Raw genomic sequence first — 17305 nt, forward strand, 5'->3', positions numbered from 1 at the left:
AAGCCACCAGCCGCCATATTGGTACTCCCTATAGTAACATTTATAAAATATATATATATATATATATATATATATATAAATAACATGTAAAATATTTCAGCACCTAATTTCCTAGTAGTTGATAGTGTTAGTACATCCACTGACTGTAGAATTACCTATGAAACGTTTTCACACAGCCAGAAAACTGCTTGTTGTTGCAACCAAATCCTGTGGGATTCTGTGAGAGTAGGGAGGAGCAAGATGGCGGCCAGTGACTTCTGTTTTTCTGCAAAATCAGCACTCCAGTGTATAATAGAGATTGGTGACGGAGAGCCCATCCTGGTTGGACCTTCTGTTCTGGTCCTGGTTGGACCTTCTGTTCTGGTCCTCCTGCTCTACTTTGCAGGTTTCGGTTTATTTTCTCAGATTTAGTTGCTGCTGAGAACGGATAAATCTAAACTAGTTTCTGCTCTCAGTTATTATTTTCAGGCTGATATCTGACAGCTGCTGGGATGCAGTGAGTTTCACTGCTTACTGGATGGTTCTGACCCAATCAGACAGAACCACCAGCTGAACAGAACCGGGCTGAAACAGAAACTGATGATCAATCAGGTTTTATTCCAATGGTCCTTCAGACTGAGAGGATGTTTGCGGAATGATTCTGACCTGTTAATGGTTCTGGTTCTGCTGTGGTTTGGTCAGCAGCAGAACCAGAACTCTTTTCAGACCTAAAATCCAGAAGTTGTCAGAAGCACAAAGTTACAGAACAGATGGAGATCGTTCTGCTGCATGGTTCTGGTCCAATGCGGCAATCTGACCGGGATCAAAATCCAAAATGTTCTGTTCATCAGAACCAGGGGAGCCGGGCTGGGAGGTGGTACTGTCCGTCCTGCAGCCTTTCATCCATCTGCTCCTCCTCTGGTTCTAATCCAGCAGCTTGTGTCTGATCTCTGACCCCACCTCCCCCTCCGGGGTCACAGCCCTCCCCCCCCCCCCCCCCAGGCTCCTCCCCCAGCAGCCCCCCCCCCCCCCCCACGCCTCCGCCGGCTGCAGCTGAGCTCCCAGCAGGATCAGTGTGAGCAGCTTCTGGAGCGGACAGAAGCAGAACTTGAGGAGAACCGGGTTCTGAGTTCCCAGGAGAAGCAGAAGCGACCCGTTTGTGAGATTCTGGATGTTTGGGACTGGACCCTGATGGAGATGCTGTGGAGCTGCATGCTGCTGGGACTCTGCTGCTCAGGTCAGACTTGATGTTCCACTTAAACTCAGCGAAGGCTGTAGAACATGAAGCAAGCCAACCGAGCGGCTGGTTCTGAACTGAAAGTTCTGGCAGAGAGGACGGGAAAAATCAGGGTCTGATCCAGGACTACCTCTGCATCATCTGGTTTAAATGTCCTCCTCAGCTCGTGTTGGTCCATCCTCGTTTAGGGCCGTGTTCTATACATGAGAATATTGTAGAATATTATAGAATATTGTAGAATGTTTTAAAATATTGTAGAATATTGTAAAATATTGTAGAATATTGTAGAATATTATAGAATGTTTTAAAATATTGTAGAATATTAAAGCATATTATAGAATAGTTGATTTCAGTAACTTCATTTCTGACAGAAGCACGTTGTGTAGATTATTCTGTTCAGTTTCAGGTTATTTTTCAGACATCTTTTCCATAGAAAATGAACAAATGGAGACGTTCCTGATGTGTAAAAGGGAACGAGCCAAAATGTGACATCACAGCAATAAATGCTGTTTTCATCCAATAATATGAGAAATATGCTTAATATTTGCTTACAGCTGGTTATTTTCCGAAGGTTCTTTTAATCAGAACCAGAATCTATTGACTACAGCGGGATGTTCCTTTCTTGTTATCAGACTTTCTTTATCTTCCTATTATTTTCACAGACTTCATCTTCCCTCCATCATTTGCTCCTTTTTATTTCTACGTTTTTCATCTTTGCTGCAGTTTTTCATTTTCTTGGTTAAAAACCCGTTTGAATCCACTTTGATCCGCAGTTTGAACACTTTCTGTTGAACAAACCGGACTGAACTGGTCGACCCAAACTAGCTTCAGCCAACCTAAAGTAATCCAGAACCGACCCGGTCTGACCCGCCTGCAGCGTTCTCCTGCAAGTCTTTGCTCAGGGTGAAGCAGCGCCGGCTGCAGAGACTCACCTGAGCAGGAAGTGACCGTCTGAGGGACATCTGTCCTGATGGGGGGGGGGGGGTCTGAGTCTGGTTCTCAGGGTTCAGTCCTGCAGGATTTACTGCTGACGGGGGGTGGGTGGGGGGGGGGGGGGGGGTGAGGTTCACGTTCAGAGTCAGGGTGGGCGGGGCTTGTTGGGGCTTCCTTTACAATTGGGACCTGGGGGGGGGTCTGGTCTCATGACCTCCTGACCTCTGAGCCCCGTCTGCAGGGGGGGGGGGGTGTAATTAATCCAGAGTGCAGAGCCAAAGACACGTCTCTGTTCTCAGGGATCCTCAGAGGACTCTGGCTGCTGTTGTCGGATCTCCAGGTTTCCAGAACCGGATCTTTATTGTCCCAGAGGGGCGACAAAAGTCCACAAGAACACAAGAACACAAGAACACGAGAGACTACACCAGAACCCACCCAGAACAAGTTCAAAACAGCTAAACGGGCCTCTTTCTATTTGCCGTGCTGGCGTTACCGGGCCAGAACTCCGGTCCAAAAGACGGATTCAATAAATCCATCAACATTAAAGCTGCTCTCTGGTTGGCCTTCTCAGATGGCAGAACTGGGCCCAGATGCTGGTTCTGGCTGACGAGCTCTGGTGCTGGACCACGAATGGTCCAATCCTGGGATGATTTATTCAAAAACCAATCAGCATCTGTTGTTGTGGTACCAACGAATGGACTGGTCCAGAACTGGACCACGGACCACCTGCCGGTTCTGCTGGAGGCTGACAGACTTGTCGTGATAAACTCCGAGTCCATTTGGTTCTGACTTTGTTTAGGTTAGATCTGAGCCATAAAGCAGGTCCGTGGATGGTTCTGGTTTGGCAAACTGCTCACTCTGAACCGGGCCAGAATGGGTGTGGAAAGGTCCAGACTAGTCAGGCTGGTCTCCAGAACCAGAACAGAACCAGAACCGTCCCTTAGAATCATTAGACCCAAAGTCAAACCAATTACTCCACAGAACCTGGAAATGTGTTCTGGAGTCAGACCTTTGGACTCGGTGCTGAGAATGTTCTGGTCTTGTTTGGCTCAGTTCTGATTGTCTGAAGAATTTGACCCAGATGTGGGTGAGAATAGAACAGGTCCGGTTTCGGTTCTGCTCAGGTTCTTCCTCTGTATTGAAATTCTCTTCTTCCTGTCAGAACCAGGACTTAAAGGAACAAACATGACAGCTGGTAGGTTCTGGAAGCAGATAGTTCTGGTTTGGGTCCAGGCCCGGTTCTGGGTTGGGGCCTCCTGACCGTGAACTTGAAGCTGAATGAAGAATAATGAGGAGAAACAAAAGTCTGCAGCTGAAGGTCTGGGGGGTTCTGGGAGGTTCTGCGGGTCCGACAGCTGCTGCCTTTAGTGTTGGGGGGGGGGGTTCTGGGTGTTGTGTTGGGGGGGGGGGGGGGGTCTGGGGGTTGTGTTGGGGGGGGGGGGGGGGGGTGGGGGGGGTTCTGGGTGTTGTGTCTGGCGCCGCTGTTGTTGTTCTGATTGTTGTCTTTCATGCCGTGGATGTGGGGGGGGGGGGGGGGGGGGGCCGATCCGTCAGCTGGGGGGCGGATCGGACCGGGCCGTGACATCACGGTGGGGGGGGGTGTAAGGGGAGACAATGGGCCTCAAAGTTCTGCTGCCATCGCAACCTTGGATCCAAATACACAGAGTGTGGTCCAACAGAACCACCAAACCAATCAGGTTCTGAAAATCAGAACAACGATCCAAAGGTTTTCTTTCTCCAAATGAGACATTTTCATAAGACTTGACAGAACCGCAGGACCGACCCAGAGTATCTAATCAGAACCTGGCAGATCATTCAGAACCTTCTGAGTCCAAACAGATTTAGGTCCATTTTATGTAAAAAAAAATTACTGAAATACCAAAAATGTGTTCAGAACCCGGTCCGGTTAACCCGCCTGCTCATCCTCACCACCTTCAGCCACATTGGGCCAGTGAGGCCGGTTCCATGATTCATCAGAACCATCAGTTCTGTAAAGTCCAGTTTAAAGAACTGGACCAGAACATAAAGTCTACAGGAATACGTTCTGCTGATGAAACGATTCAACCAATCAGATGCATGCTTTTTATAGCTTTAGCCTCCAGAACCACACATGGAACTGAATGTTCTGAACCAACAGGTGGCGCTGTGATGTCACACCAGGTGAGCTGGTCACCTGAAGTCTGCCAGCTTTTAACCCGGGTTCTGACTGCAGGTTGGACCTGACTGTGATCCATAGTCCTGACATCATCATCCTCACCTTCCTCACCATCATCATCATCATCATCATCATCACCCATCCTGTTGAGCGACGCGCGGCCCGCTGGGTTCAGGCGCCATGAAGTGAGTAAAAGTGAGTTCTGTCTGCAGGCGTCGCATCTAACGGTGATTGTGCTGAGTCATGAGAGGACGTGTGAGTCGGTGCTTTACAGATAAAAGATGATTCAGGTGATGAAGCTGCAGGTAACAGGTGACGTTTTGGTGGAAATCGATAAAACGATGGATGGAAGCGTTTTTCATCGTGGCTCCAGTGCAGAACCTGTAACCTGCTGGCAGCCATGTTGTTTCCCAAAAGCTTTTAATTGTTTGACTGACCAAAGTCACCATGGAGGCGGGGCTTAGTCTCACCTTTGCCCCCTGCCTCCCCTCAGGTGTGCTCGGCGCCTTGGAGCTCGCCTTCCTGACAGAGCCGAGGGACGTCATCGCAGTCAGGGATCGGCCCCTGATGCTGCACTGCCAGGTGGAAGGGGAGGGGCCTATCAGCATCACCTGGAGACACAACGGCGTTCCCGTAGCGGCAGGTGTCAGGGCGGCGGTGCTGGAGAACGGCACGCTGCTCATCAGGAACTTCTCCAAGAGGCGTGAGAGCAACGAGACGGACGCAGGAGAGTACGACTGCGCCGCACAGAACCGCTACGGCTTGCTGATCAGCCGCAAGGCGCGGGTGCAGCTAGCCTGTGAGTCACGCTGTGTTACGCCCACACAGCCAGCACACCTGTAACTCACCTGTAACTCACCTGTAACTCACCTGTAACTCACCTGTAACTCACCTGTAACTCACCTGTCCACTTCTTGCAGCTCTGCCCAAGTTCCTGTCCCACCCACAGCCCCTGGCCGTGGACGAAGGAGGCGTGGCCAGACTCAGCTGCCAGGTGAACGGCGTACCTGAGGCCAACATCACCTGGCAGAAAGACCGAGGGGCCCTGAGCACGGCTGACCCCAGGTGACCTTCATCCCTCAGCGGCACATTTAGGAAGCTCACCTGGAGTAAACCTCCTGTTTGTAACTGCGCTGTGTTTGCAGGTACACGCTGCTTCCTAACGGCGTCCTGCAGATCACCAGCGTCCAGCGCTCTGACAGCGGCGTGTTCCGCTGCGTCGCCTCAAACATCGCCAACACGCGCTACAGCCACGAAGCTCCGCTGTCCGTCTCCGGTAAGACCCACCAGGCAGGGAACACCTGAGCTCCACACCTGAGCTCCACACCTGAGCTCCACACCTGAGCTCCACGGCTGACCCGCAGCGCTGTTCTGGCCCGTTTAATCACGAGTTCTTTGGTTTCCTGGTTCAGTGGCAGGATCCAGGATGTACAAGGAGCCGGTGATCCTGTCTGGACCTCAGAACCTCACCATCAACGTCCACCAGACCGCCATCTTGGAATGCATCGCCACCGGAAACCCGCGGCCCATCGTGTCCTGGAGTCGCCTCGGTAACAGCATCGTCAACACTGTGCGTCGCTCCGGGTCGCCGGACCGGTCCGGACCGGTCCTGACCGCCTGTGCTCTCTGCAGACGGCCGCTCCATCGGGGTGGAGGGGGTCCAGGTTCTGGGGACGGGCAACCTGATGATTTCTGATGCCACGCTGCAGCACTCAGGAGTGTATGTCTGCTCGGCCAACAGGCCCGGCAGCAGGTCCAGAAGAACCGCGCTGGGTCGCCTCGTAGTGCAAGGTAAGCAACGAGCAATATCCCCCCCCCGCGTGATGCATCTATTAGAGTTTAGGTGTCTGACATGAAGCAAAGACTGAACTTGATCACAATATTCTGTCTTCAGATGCACCTGCATAGACAGACCAGTCGGATCATTAAACTGATCCCAGTTATCAAACGGTCCAGTTCAGTTTATCCTCCATGGTGGTTCAGAGTTTCTCTCTGCAACGTTAAATCCTCCTGGATGAGCCGCCAGCCTCAGACCACAGCTGCTGGCTTTGAGTTGATGGCTTTGCAGCAATCCCTCATACTGAGCATGCATGAAGCGACAGTGGAGAGGAAAACTCCCCTTTAACAGGGAGGAGAACCTCCAGCAGAACCAGAACCAGGCTCAGTGTGAACGCTCATCTGCCTCCACCCACTGGGGCTTAGAGAAGACAGAGCAGAGACACAGAAAGCACAGAAGCTCACATTGACCCAGGAGTACTTTCTATGTTAGAGAAGACAGAGCAGAGACACAGAAAGCACAGAAGCTCACATTGACCCAGGAGTACTTTCTATGTTAGAGAAGACAGAGCAGAGACACAGAAAGCACAGAAGCTCACATTGACCCAGGAGTACTTTCTGTGTTAGAGAAGACAGAGCAGAGACACAGAAAGCTCAGAAGCTCACATTGACCCAGGAGTACTTTCTATGTTAGAGAAGACAGAGCAGAGACACAGAAAGCACAGAAGCTCACATTGATCCAGGAGTACTTTCTATGGTAGATGGTAATAGCGGGTGATCTGTCTTTCCTGGATGATGTCACAGCTAACAGAACACCAGACCAGGTGTACCTATTATGAAGGAAAAAAAAAGAAAACAAAAAAAAGTTAAAAGCTGAAATAACAAACAATGGAGAGTGGAGAGCAGTAGGAGAACTCAGCAGAGAGAGAGAAATAGACCCTGATGTCCTCCAGCAGCCTAAGCCTATAGCAGCATAACTATAGAGGTAGCTCAGGGTAACATGAGCCACTCTGACTAGAAGCTTTGTCACAAAGGAAAGTTTTAAGATTAGTCTTAAAAGTAGACGGGGTGTCTGCCTCACGGACCAAAACTGGGAGTTGGTTCCACAGGAGAGGAGCCTGATAGCTAAAGGATCTGCCTCCCATTCTACTTTTAGAGACTCTAGGAACCACCAGCAGACCTGCAGTCTGAGAGCGAAGTGCTCTGTTAGGAACATACGGGGTAATCAGAGCTCTGATATATGATGGAGCTTGATTATTAAGGGCTTTATACGTTAGAAGGAGAATTTTAAATTCTATTCTTGATTTAACAGGAAGCCAATGAAGGGAAGCTAAAATTAATTCTTTTTAGGGTAAAACCAGGACCAACCGGGTTTGTCAGAACTAAGGCTCGGTTCAGTTCTCAACAACGTTGCGGTTCTCAGCAGGTTCCAGTTAGAACCAACAAACACACCAGACACTCTGTAGCTCAGTTCTGTCTGAGTTCTGTTCAGCAGCACCGCCTGTTTTGGGTTTTATGGAGGAACATGTCTGAGGTAGGATTCTGGGAAACTGAGTTCATTTCTGCGACATGTTCTGCAGGAACTGTCAGGATCCATGTCTGCAGTTTAAACTGACGGTTCTGAATTCCTGTCCTCAGAACAAACTGGGTTTAGACGGGTTCTGATGAACACCACTGAGCATAGAACCCGGCTGCTTCTCAAATGAGACACAGATGCTATCCTTCTGTAGACAAGCAGGTACCGACCCATCAGCCCAGTGATCAGCTGATCCCACTCGGATCTGGACCGAGTCAGAACCAATTTGGGTTTTCTTCCTAACCGACCACGGTTGTTCCGACAGTGTCCACTCAAAGCAGAACCACAATTTCTGTGCTGAGCTCTGGGTCCTGGTACTGACCCAGTCCCTGTTAACCAGGAGAGATTTTCTGCAAAGTTCTGTGTTCTGGCGGGTCTAGATCGAATCGGATCATCTCCCTGCTTCTGTTTGTTCTGCAAACTTCCTGAAAACCAGCCGGCATTCCAGGGTTTTCCCAGAACAGAACCAGGTTCTGGTTCTGTTTGCTGCAGAGACCCACTTTCAGGAGCAGAACCTGGCTGAACTTGAACTCATCAAGTCGAGTGTGTGTGCCCGTCTGAGCCCATTTGGCGGTTCTGGAGGCCTCCCATCCGGGTCTCATTGTCACGTTGGGCTCCCTGCTGTTGACCTCTGACCCCTGCAGGGAGAATGGGGGCGTGCACGACTTTGTGCACGTGTCAGTGAGAACAAAGAGGAAGAGGAGCATCTTCACAGGATAGTGCCTGCAGCAGGTCCAGACCGTTTAGTTTGATCCTGCAGGTCCAGGTACGGGTCCAGGTTCAGGTCCAGGTCCAGGTTTGGGTCCAGGTCCAGGTACGGGTCCGGTTCCAGGTCCAGGTTTGGGTCCAGGTCCAGGTACGGGTCCGGTTCCAGGTCCAGGTTTGGGTTTGGGTCCAGAAGAAGGAGACGAGTCTCTTGACGGTTTCTGCTGACGTTCTGCGGACCTCTGGTTGGTTTTCTGGCTCGTGTGGGTGGGTGAGGGTGCGTTTGTTTCGCTCGCCTGCTCAGTGCAGCTGAGGCTCAGTCAGGGTCATGGGGGGGGTGCTGGGGTCAGAGGTCAGTCAGCCTCATTGTGTGGGGGGGTGTCTCATTAGAATATTGATTAGCATGAGAAGAGTCCCACTCCACAATGAGGACTTTGTTCCCACAGCAGCTCCGTCTGTCTGGCAGCAGAACCCGTCTCCATCTGGAGAAATTGGAGCAGCTGGTTCTGGACCTTTGATGATGATGAGAATAAAATCTGTTTTTAAAGTAAAAACAGCAGAAAGGTTTTATTTTCCTGGAACAAGCGTTCTCTCTCCGAGGAGACAAAGTCCTCTGAGATCCTGCTGAGGAGAGTAGACCTGCAGAACATTTCTGCTTGGAAAGGTTCTGATGGAACTTTGTGGGTCAGCACCCTCAGCAGGTCCATCAGAGTCAGAACAATGTCTGTTCTGCCACAGACTCACCTGAAGGTTCTGTACGAACAGGTCCAGTTCAAACCAGCGCCAGCCAAACCAGTGGGAGATGAGCCAGAAATCAGGATTTGACTAGGCCAAGTCCAGAACCAGGAACACAGAAAAACTACAAAACTCTGAGTTAAATGAGGAAGAGCAGAGCTGGACCATCTGTGCAGAACCTTAGAACAGAACATGTGTTCTGACGGGACACCAGCAGGTTCTGGTCCCTCCTGATCTCAGCCCAACAGAACACAACAGGAAGTTCACACGGACCGACCCGGTTCTGCCAGTCTGACTGAATGGATCCGCTCCATGTTGCATATTGACCGGTACTTTCCTAAAGACGAGGGTTCTGCAGAGATCCACTTCATCACCACCGTCCTCTTCATCTTCATCACTGTGTGTGTGTGTGTACCGTCCTCTTCATCTTCATCACTGTGTGAGGGGAGCTCTTGTTATGTCAGTGTGTGAAACGCCGTCCACGCTTCATAGATCATCTTTATTTCCCTGCTAATGAAACCCCCCCCCCCCCCACACACACACACACAATCTGCCCTTTGACCCCTCACCCCACCCCCTCCCGTCTTTGCATCTAAAAGCAGATGGGGGGCGGGTCTTCAGGAGGTGATGGAGGCGTGAGTGAGCCGGTTACCCAGGCGACAGGCAGACAGACAGCACCTGTCTGTCTGCCTGTCTGTGGAGAGGCAGGCCAGGGTCAGAGGTCAAAGTGGCGTTTAAACAGAGAGACAAAGAAGTTCAAGTTCAGAAAGAAAGTGATGAGTTCACTGACAGGACATCAGCGTGGGAAATCTCAGGGTGTGTTCTGCCCTCTGCTGGATGAGAGCAGCTACTGCAGCCTTACTGCTGCTCACTTTGTTCATCTCTTTAATTTAAAATATCATGAATAGTTCAGTTATTTAAGTAATTGAAGTCAAAAAGTGAAACTCCTCTAGATCCATCCAGTGATGTTTCAGCGTTTATTTTTTAAACGCTGATGATTCCAGGGGATGAAAACCCAAGTTTCTCATAAAATAAAAATATTACACCGGACCAATAAAAATCATTTTACTACAGGAATTTGTGGCTGAATAGAAAACTCATCTGGTTTCTGCAAAGTTGTGATTGGAACGAAATCACTCAAAGTAAAGATGTTGAAAATAGCTGCTGCCTATTTCACAAGAAAATTAACAAAGTAATGTTACATTTTACCAAAAGGGGCAGCCACAACAAAAGAAAGATATCTATTACCATGGATGAATGAAGAATGTAAGAAATGGATGAAAGACAGAGATGAGCAACTGAAAAAATCACAGACAGGCATAAATTTACCTCATTAAGAAATAAGGTTACTCAAATTATACGAAAGGTTAAAGCAACTGTATTTCATGAACATCATTTCTGAAGCAAATGGAACTTCCAAAAAGATCTGGCAAAGTTTAAATAAATTAACAGGGAAGGATAAAAAAGCTACACAAGAAATTGAGCTAAAAATTAACAATATTGCTGTGACGGATCCAGATCTATTGACAAATGAATTTAATAGTTTCTAAATTCTGTGAGAGAAATAAGTGAATTATTTCCATCTCCTGATCTCAAACCAAGGTCCATTGATCTCACACAGCCTGTTTTTTAATTTACGTGAAATAACAGGACCGGAAGTGTCCAAAATTATTGGTTCACTAAAAAATTCAAAAGCTAAAGACATTCATGGACTAGACACTCATCTCCTAAAATTATACAAAGAGTCCCTTATTGCTCCCTGTACATAAATGATCTTCCCAAAACATGTAATAATGTGAATAATGTAATTTATACTCATGCAAGGAGTGTTAAAGAGGCAGCTTCTATTCTGACCTTAGCCATGGAGTAAATGACTGGCTTTTTAAATCATGTTTGCTTCTCAATTCCAAAAAAACATCTGTTTGATGTTCTCAAAGCAATCAAAAGAAATAAAAAGCTCCGGAGTATTCTTGAGAGGAGAAGAATTACAACTTGTCACAGAATTCAAGTACCTCGGCGTGATACTTGATTCAACTTTGTCTTTCAAAAATCATATTAAAAAACTTGCCAATACTGTCAAATTTAACTTTAAAAATTTTAAACAAATCAGGTCTTTTTTAACACTTGGTGCTGCTAGAATGGTTCTCCACTCAATGATTTTATCTCACATTGAATACTGCATCACAAGTTGGTCTCTCACCACAGTTACCAATTTAAAATTAATTGAATCACTGCATAAAAAATCTCTTAAAGTGTTTGACAAAAAAAACAATTCTTTCCATGTATGTGATATCTTGAACAAGTACAATCTCTTAAATTTTGAAAATTTTATAAATTTTAAGTATGTACGCTTCATTTATAAAGCGCTACATGGACTAGCTCCACCTCCTTCAAACCTCGGATTTAAGTGGCCTGAGAACCAGGTTCTCCTCCAGAGGAGACTGTGAGGTTCCTCACAGGAGAACAACCTTTGGTCAGAACTCTCTCTCTCTGTGAGAGCCACTAACATCTGGAACATCTGGAACAGTCTTCCTCTGCACTGATCAGCTTTAGAGCTCAACTCAAACTATGGATGGTCATGTGACCACTAAACTTTTAACATTTTCCTTGTGATGCTTATATTGTAGATTATATGTTCTTTCTTATGTATTTGCCTGCCTAGGGACTACGGATGAAAACTAGCTTTGTAGCTATAATCCAGCATATTTACATTTGTTTTTATACTGATGTTCATTAATGTGCTTTGTCCCTATACAAATAAATAAATATATAAATTAATAAATATCTGCTTTAAACCTGAACTATTTTTAATTATTTGTCATGCATGTACAAAAACAAAAATCACGCAAACCGAATCGACATGCACCACTGGATCTGTGGAAAAACATAAAAATATAACAAAAGGCCACATTCGCACATAAACCTCCTGATGTTGTTGCTCTGCAGCTCCTCCAGAGTTCGTGCAGTGGCCCCAGTCTGTCTCCAGGCCAGCAGGGGGCAGTGCAGTCTTCAGCTGCACAGCCGCTGGCGTCCCCGAGCCACACCTCATCTGGCTGAAAAACGGCAAATTGCTGGTGCCGAGCGGCAACGTCAAGCTCACCAACGGAAACACGTAAGACCTCCAGCAGAACCGGGCTGATGACCCAGTTCTGGTTCTGCAGAACCTTCACATAAACCTCTGTCCAACCCCTGCAGGACACTCGCAATCACCCGCATCTCCCCTGAAGATGAGGCCATCTACCAGTGCATCGCCGAGAACAGTGCCGGTACCAACCAGGCCAGTGCCCGCCTGGCCATCGCCCAGGGGCCCGAGCTGCCCGAGGCCCCCACCGGGCTCCGAGCTGCGGCCCTGAGCTCCAGCAGCCTGCAGCTCACCTGGGACCAGCCAGAACCTCAGGCCAGCGAGCAGATCATCGGATACGTGCTGCACATCAGAAGGCTGGGAGGTAAGACGGACATCCTCTGTCCCCGGGTCGGTTGGGGGGGGGGGGGGGGACTCACAGGTGTTAGTAGAGTAAGACTCCAAACATCATTCCTACCTGTTCTCTGGTTCATGCCCTCAGAACCCGACGGCGCCGAGCTGCAGGAGGCTGTCGACAAGAACACCTTCGTACACGACTTCCACAACCTGGAGGCTGCCACCACCTACTCCGTCTACCTGAAGGCCTACTCCGCCCAGGGAGGCAGCCAGCAGTCCAGCACCATCACTGCCACCACGCTGGGCGGAGGTACAGCCCCTTCACCTGCTCACCTGAGACACACCTGTGCTACACCCATTACCTGATGCACACCTACCTGAGACACACCTGTGCTACACCCATTACCTGATGCACACCTACCTGAGACACACCTGTGCTACACCCATTACCTGATGCACACCTACCTGAGACACACCTGTGCTACACCCATTACCTGATGCACACCTACCTGAGACACACCTGTGCTACACCCATTACCTGATGCACACCTACCTGAGACACACCTGTGCTACACCCATTACCTGATGCACACCTACCTGAGACACATGTTTTCTGAGTTAACGCCTACCTGTCCACAGTCCCCAGCACCCCCAGCTTCTTCACCAAGGTGCTGAACCAGACGGCCATGCAGGTGTACTGGGAGCTGCCCGCAAAGCCAGGCAAGGTGGAGGGCTTCAGGCTGGAGTACCGCGCCGTCTCCAACCCCCTCGTCCAGGGACAGGAGGTCTTCCCAGGACACATCAACACTCACACCATCTCCCACCTGGGTGAGTGTGACTCATGGGCCAGGTGTGACAGCCCCCCCTCACCTGATCTACACCTGTGAGGGTGACAGGAAGTGTGAGAGGAGGAGCTCAGTTTAAAAAGTGTAACTCGGTGGGATTTCAATCCGTCCTGTAACCAGTGGGTTGCCGGTTCGACTCCCTGGGCAGGACACTTCACCTGCTTTGACTGCAGGTGGAGGCTGATTGCTCCTGTAAGCTGTAGCTCCCCACGTCAGCAGGTGAAGCTCTGTGGCGTCCTCTGGACCCATAAACGGCGTTAAGGACAGGACATCACCTGTGACTGCAGCGTTCAGGTGTTAACAGGTGTTAACAGGTGTTAACAGGTGTTAACCTGTGACTGCAGCGTTCAGGTGTTAACAGGTGTTAACAGGTGTTAACAGGTGTTAACCTGTGACTGCAGCGTTCAGGTGTTAACAGGTGTTAACACCTGAACGCTGCAGTCACAGGTGTTAACAGGTATTAACAGGTGTTAACACCTGTTAACACCTGTGACTGCAGCGTTCAGGTGTTAACAGGTATTAACACCTGTGACTGCAGCATTCAGGTGTTAACAGGTGTTAACAGGTGTGTGTGTTTCATCGTGCAGAACCTGCAGCGGTTTATGAGCTCCAGCTGGTGGCGTTTAACGGGAACGGCGACAGTCCGTCCACGCGTCGCCTGGTGTCTCTGTCAGAGGGCGGAGCTTCTGCTGCAGGTAGGAGCCCTGCCTTACCTGTGGAACCAGTTTAAGGCGTTTACAGGTCAACCTGACAGGTTTGTCTCCCTCAGCTGGTCAGAGCTGTAACTGCGACCAGTCGGACCCCTCCATGTCCACTCTGCTGGTCGGCGTCCACAGCGGCCTCGCCTGCATCCTCTGCTGCCTGCTCTTCGTCCTGCTGGGCTACAGACGCAGGTAGTCATCGTCGTTACCTGCCGGTGCTCCATCAGCATCATCGTTCTGACCTTCATCTTCTTTCCCCGCTCAGTTTTATCTGCAGGAAGGAGGCGAGCTGGGAGACCCCGCCCACCCTGAATGGCGTCAGCGGTCCTAAAGGTCACGCAGCCGAGAACATCGAGCTGAGCCAGGTAAGCAGCAGGTGAGGTTCTGGCCTGACGCCATCAGTCTGCGGACCGGCACACCTCCGTGGACTCATGCTGGCGCCTCCTCTGGCCATTTACCATCGATGCAGCTACACCTGCAGCATCAGGACCGACTCACAGCTTCATGGTTCTGATGAACGGGTCTACAGATCTGTTATGGCTGCAGCAATCTCTGCATTCTCTGCCAGATTACTTCATTACAGGATTTTTTGTTTTTAAGCAAACACTTGGTGTCAATGCCGCTCCAGATGTCCGTGCTTTGGCTTTTAATCTGAAGTATTCTGGTAAAAAAAGCTTCTTTCAGCTGTTCAGCCTCCTAAATCGTCCTGAACTGCAGAAGGCTGCTTTTAACCAACACCTCCCTTCACCATGTGTTTTATTCTCTACACTGGCTTCCTGTCCATTTTACAAGTGATTTTAAGCTTCTATTAGTTTTATCCTAATTTATCTGAACTTTTAGGTGATCCAGGCAGTTTATTTTGGATGAAAAGTGACAACAGGAGTAGTTTTAATTAATTTCTTAAGAAAAGATTTCTCTTTTTCTCTAGAAAAAAAACAAAAAAACAAAACAAAAGATTTCTGGATCACTGTAGGGAAACCGAGCGCAACAGGAACGGTGTGGGGAGGAGAGAGTAGCTGCTAACAACTCGCTCAGATAGATTGAGCAGAACAAAAGCCACCGACGTTTTTAGTGTCCAGGAAGTTGGACCTGATCCGTGGGCCCAGACTGCTGCAGGCATCCAGGTGTGGGTTAAACCTGAAGGCAGGTAACACGTGGGCGTGGTCAGGGAACAGATCATGAAGAGCGTAATTCTGAGGCCAGCTGGTTAGTCTGACAGCGGCGAGGCAAACGGGAAACCCAGAAAGTGAAGTTACACAAAGAGCGCTGCATGATTTACTCAGCGGCTTTTAAGAATCTGGCAGAGACTGGCTGCGTGAGGCGGGAATACAGGTGCGCACTGATCAGGGTAGCACAGGTGACACTGCTCCCACTGATTAGCGCAGCAAGGCGCTACAGATGCAGGGACTGAACTCAAACACTAGGTGGAGGTTCTGAGAGGTGAGAGCCGGTTCCTGCTGAGGGAACTGATGTCTGCGTTGGTTCAGACCTCAGTAACCTTGAACTGTTTTAACGTCTGGTTCCTTCTGAGAATAATCAACAGGAACTTATTGAGGTTCCTGAACGTGAAGCTGCTGTTGGTTCTGATGCCTTCTGGAGCATCAGGCCTCATGACGACTGTCCTAAATCAGCATCTTCTGCTCCGCCCACAGAGATGTGACTCCGCCCCTCCTCCAGTGATGGTCATGGTTGACTCAACTCGACCCGTCGAGCCCAGCACAGCCACCGGATAACCCCCCCCCCCCCCCCCCCGGTCTCCAGCTGAGGCGGCCTCCTCCCCCCTGACAGCCTTACCTCCACCTCCTAGATTACCTCTTGCCTTTAGATGATGATGATGCTGAGGAAGACCGTCTGATTCCACAGGAGTCCAAAGGCTTCTCAAACCTCTGCAGCTCAGATGTTTACCTGCTGTGACTCCAATTCTCCACTTTACCTCCAGGCTCAAACCAAAGCTGAATCCTTCTGGTCCAAACCGTTGGCGGCTCCGTGGAATCAGACCTCCTGCTCAAACCAAAAGCTTTTTTCTTTAGTTTGGTGTCATTTTAGTTTCATCACCGACTGTGCCAAGTTTCCTGAAACGACGAGGCCTTCCGCCGGTCTGACCAGAGACCAGGTCCTCAGGGGATACACCTGAGCAGGTAATTCACCTGCCGGGCCTCTGAGGCCCACAGCCAAAGCGATTAAACACTTTCTGGTCAGCAGGTGGCAGTAGTGTTCACCTCAGGTCAGCCTGTGGAGGATGGCCAAGTCAGCTGGACCCCCCCCCCCCCCCCCCCCCAACCTGTTTACCTCCAAAGAGCTCTACCTCAGGCTCCAGCCCCACAGCCTCCTGCTGCTGCTCAAGCTACCTCAGAACCAAAAGCTCCTCTGGAGCCGACTCCATGTTCCTCTCCATGCTCCCTGCTGCTGTCCTCGGTCACCAGCAACACCTTCTGACCTCTGACCTCTCCTCCATCGCTGGAGGTCTAAAGCTGCTTCTATCAACACCTTCTGACCTCTGACCTCTCATCCATCGCTGGAGGTCTATCAACACCTTCTCCAGGTTGACTTCAGAGACCCAAGACTCGTTTCCCAGGTCAGGTTAGAATCTAAAAGGACGTCTGTTGGTGGATCTAAGCCTCCTTCAAGCTGCAGCAGATTATCAGCGTGACTCCACTCATTTATCTCCTTTACGGCCCATAGAACACCTGCAGAGTTTAACAGCTTCCAATCTTCTTTGTTTTTAACCTTCTCTGCAAAGTAAGCGTAGCCTCAGGTCAGCTTCACGCGTCTGCACTTCCACAGAAACATTTTAGCTCTAAATCTGTGGACATCAGCTGAGCATGAAGATCCCTGATCTGATGGTAGATTTATGTCTCCACAGAGATGCTCCTGATGTTGCTGACCTCCAGAAACTTCTTCCAGAAGTTTAATCAAACGTTTTGGTTCTCAGTGGAGCTTCTGAACTCCAGAAACTACGCTGAAAACCTTCTGCATGTTCTGGTTTAAGGAGAGATCTGACCTTCTTGGTCTTTGGCGTTTCGGATCCAGAGAGTCTTGTCTTTCTGATCTCTCCTTACCAGAAACAAGCCTGCAGACCTGATGTCTCAGAGGTACTGACCCAGCTCAGAAATACGGTCCTCATAATTTCCACTGATCCACCTGAGCGATTAGACCAGAGCTCCAGAGTCCTGTAGTCTGCAGAGTTTGGGTCCTGAAGCTCCCTGGAGAGCGTGTGGTTAGAGAACGGATGGAGAAGTCGTCGT

The 17305-nt window shown here is 49.5% G+C and overlaps 1 protein-coding gene across 3 annotated transcripts; it reads left to right on the forward strand.

Annotated features, from left to right (window-relative positions):
- Nucleotides 1–1037: 1037 nt before the first annotated feature.
- LOC105921778 (immunoglobulin superfamily DCC subclass member 3) lies at nucleotides 1038–16036 on the forward strand. Of its 3 annotated transcripts, none has more exons than XM_021313587.2 (14): nucleotides 1038–1216; nucleotides 4798–5103; nucleotides 5225–5369; nucleotides 5450–5580; nucleotides 5717–5854; nucleotides 5937–6095; nucleotides 12043–12208; nucleotides 12292–12542; nucleotides 12660–12824; nucleotides 13154–13342; nucleotides 13947–14054; nucleotides 14129–14252; nucleotides 14326–14425; nucleotides 15713–16036. In XM_021313587.2, the coding sequence occupies exons 1-14, from the start codon at nucleotides 1171–1173 to the stop codon at nucleotides 15791–15793; spliced, it is 2109 nt and encodes a 702-aa protein (XP_021169262.2). In that variant the 5' UTR covers nucleotides 1038–1170; the 3' UTR covers nucleotides 15794–16036. The 3 variants fall into 3 exon arrangements, with proteins under 3 accessions (XP_021169262.2, XP_021169263.2, XP_012713084.3); XM_021313588.2 differs by having other exon boundaries at nucleotides 14326–14436; nucleotides 15713–15806; XM_012857630.3 differs by lacking the exon at nucleotides 1038–1216 and adding an exon at nucleotides 3867–4489.
- The last annotated feature ends 1269 nt before the right edge of the window (nucleotides 16037–17305 follow it).

The sequence above is a fragment of the Fundulus heteroclitus genome, chromosome 3, assembly GCF_011125445.2.
Source record: "Fundulus heteroclitus isolate FHET01 chromosome 3, MU-UCD_Fhet_4.1, whole genome shotgun sequence".
Taxonomy (NCBI): domain Eukaryota; kingdom Metazoa; phylum Chordata; class Actinopteri; order Cyprinodontiformes; family Fundulidae; genus Fundulus; species Fundulus heteroclitus.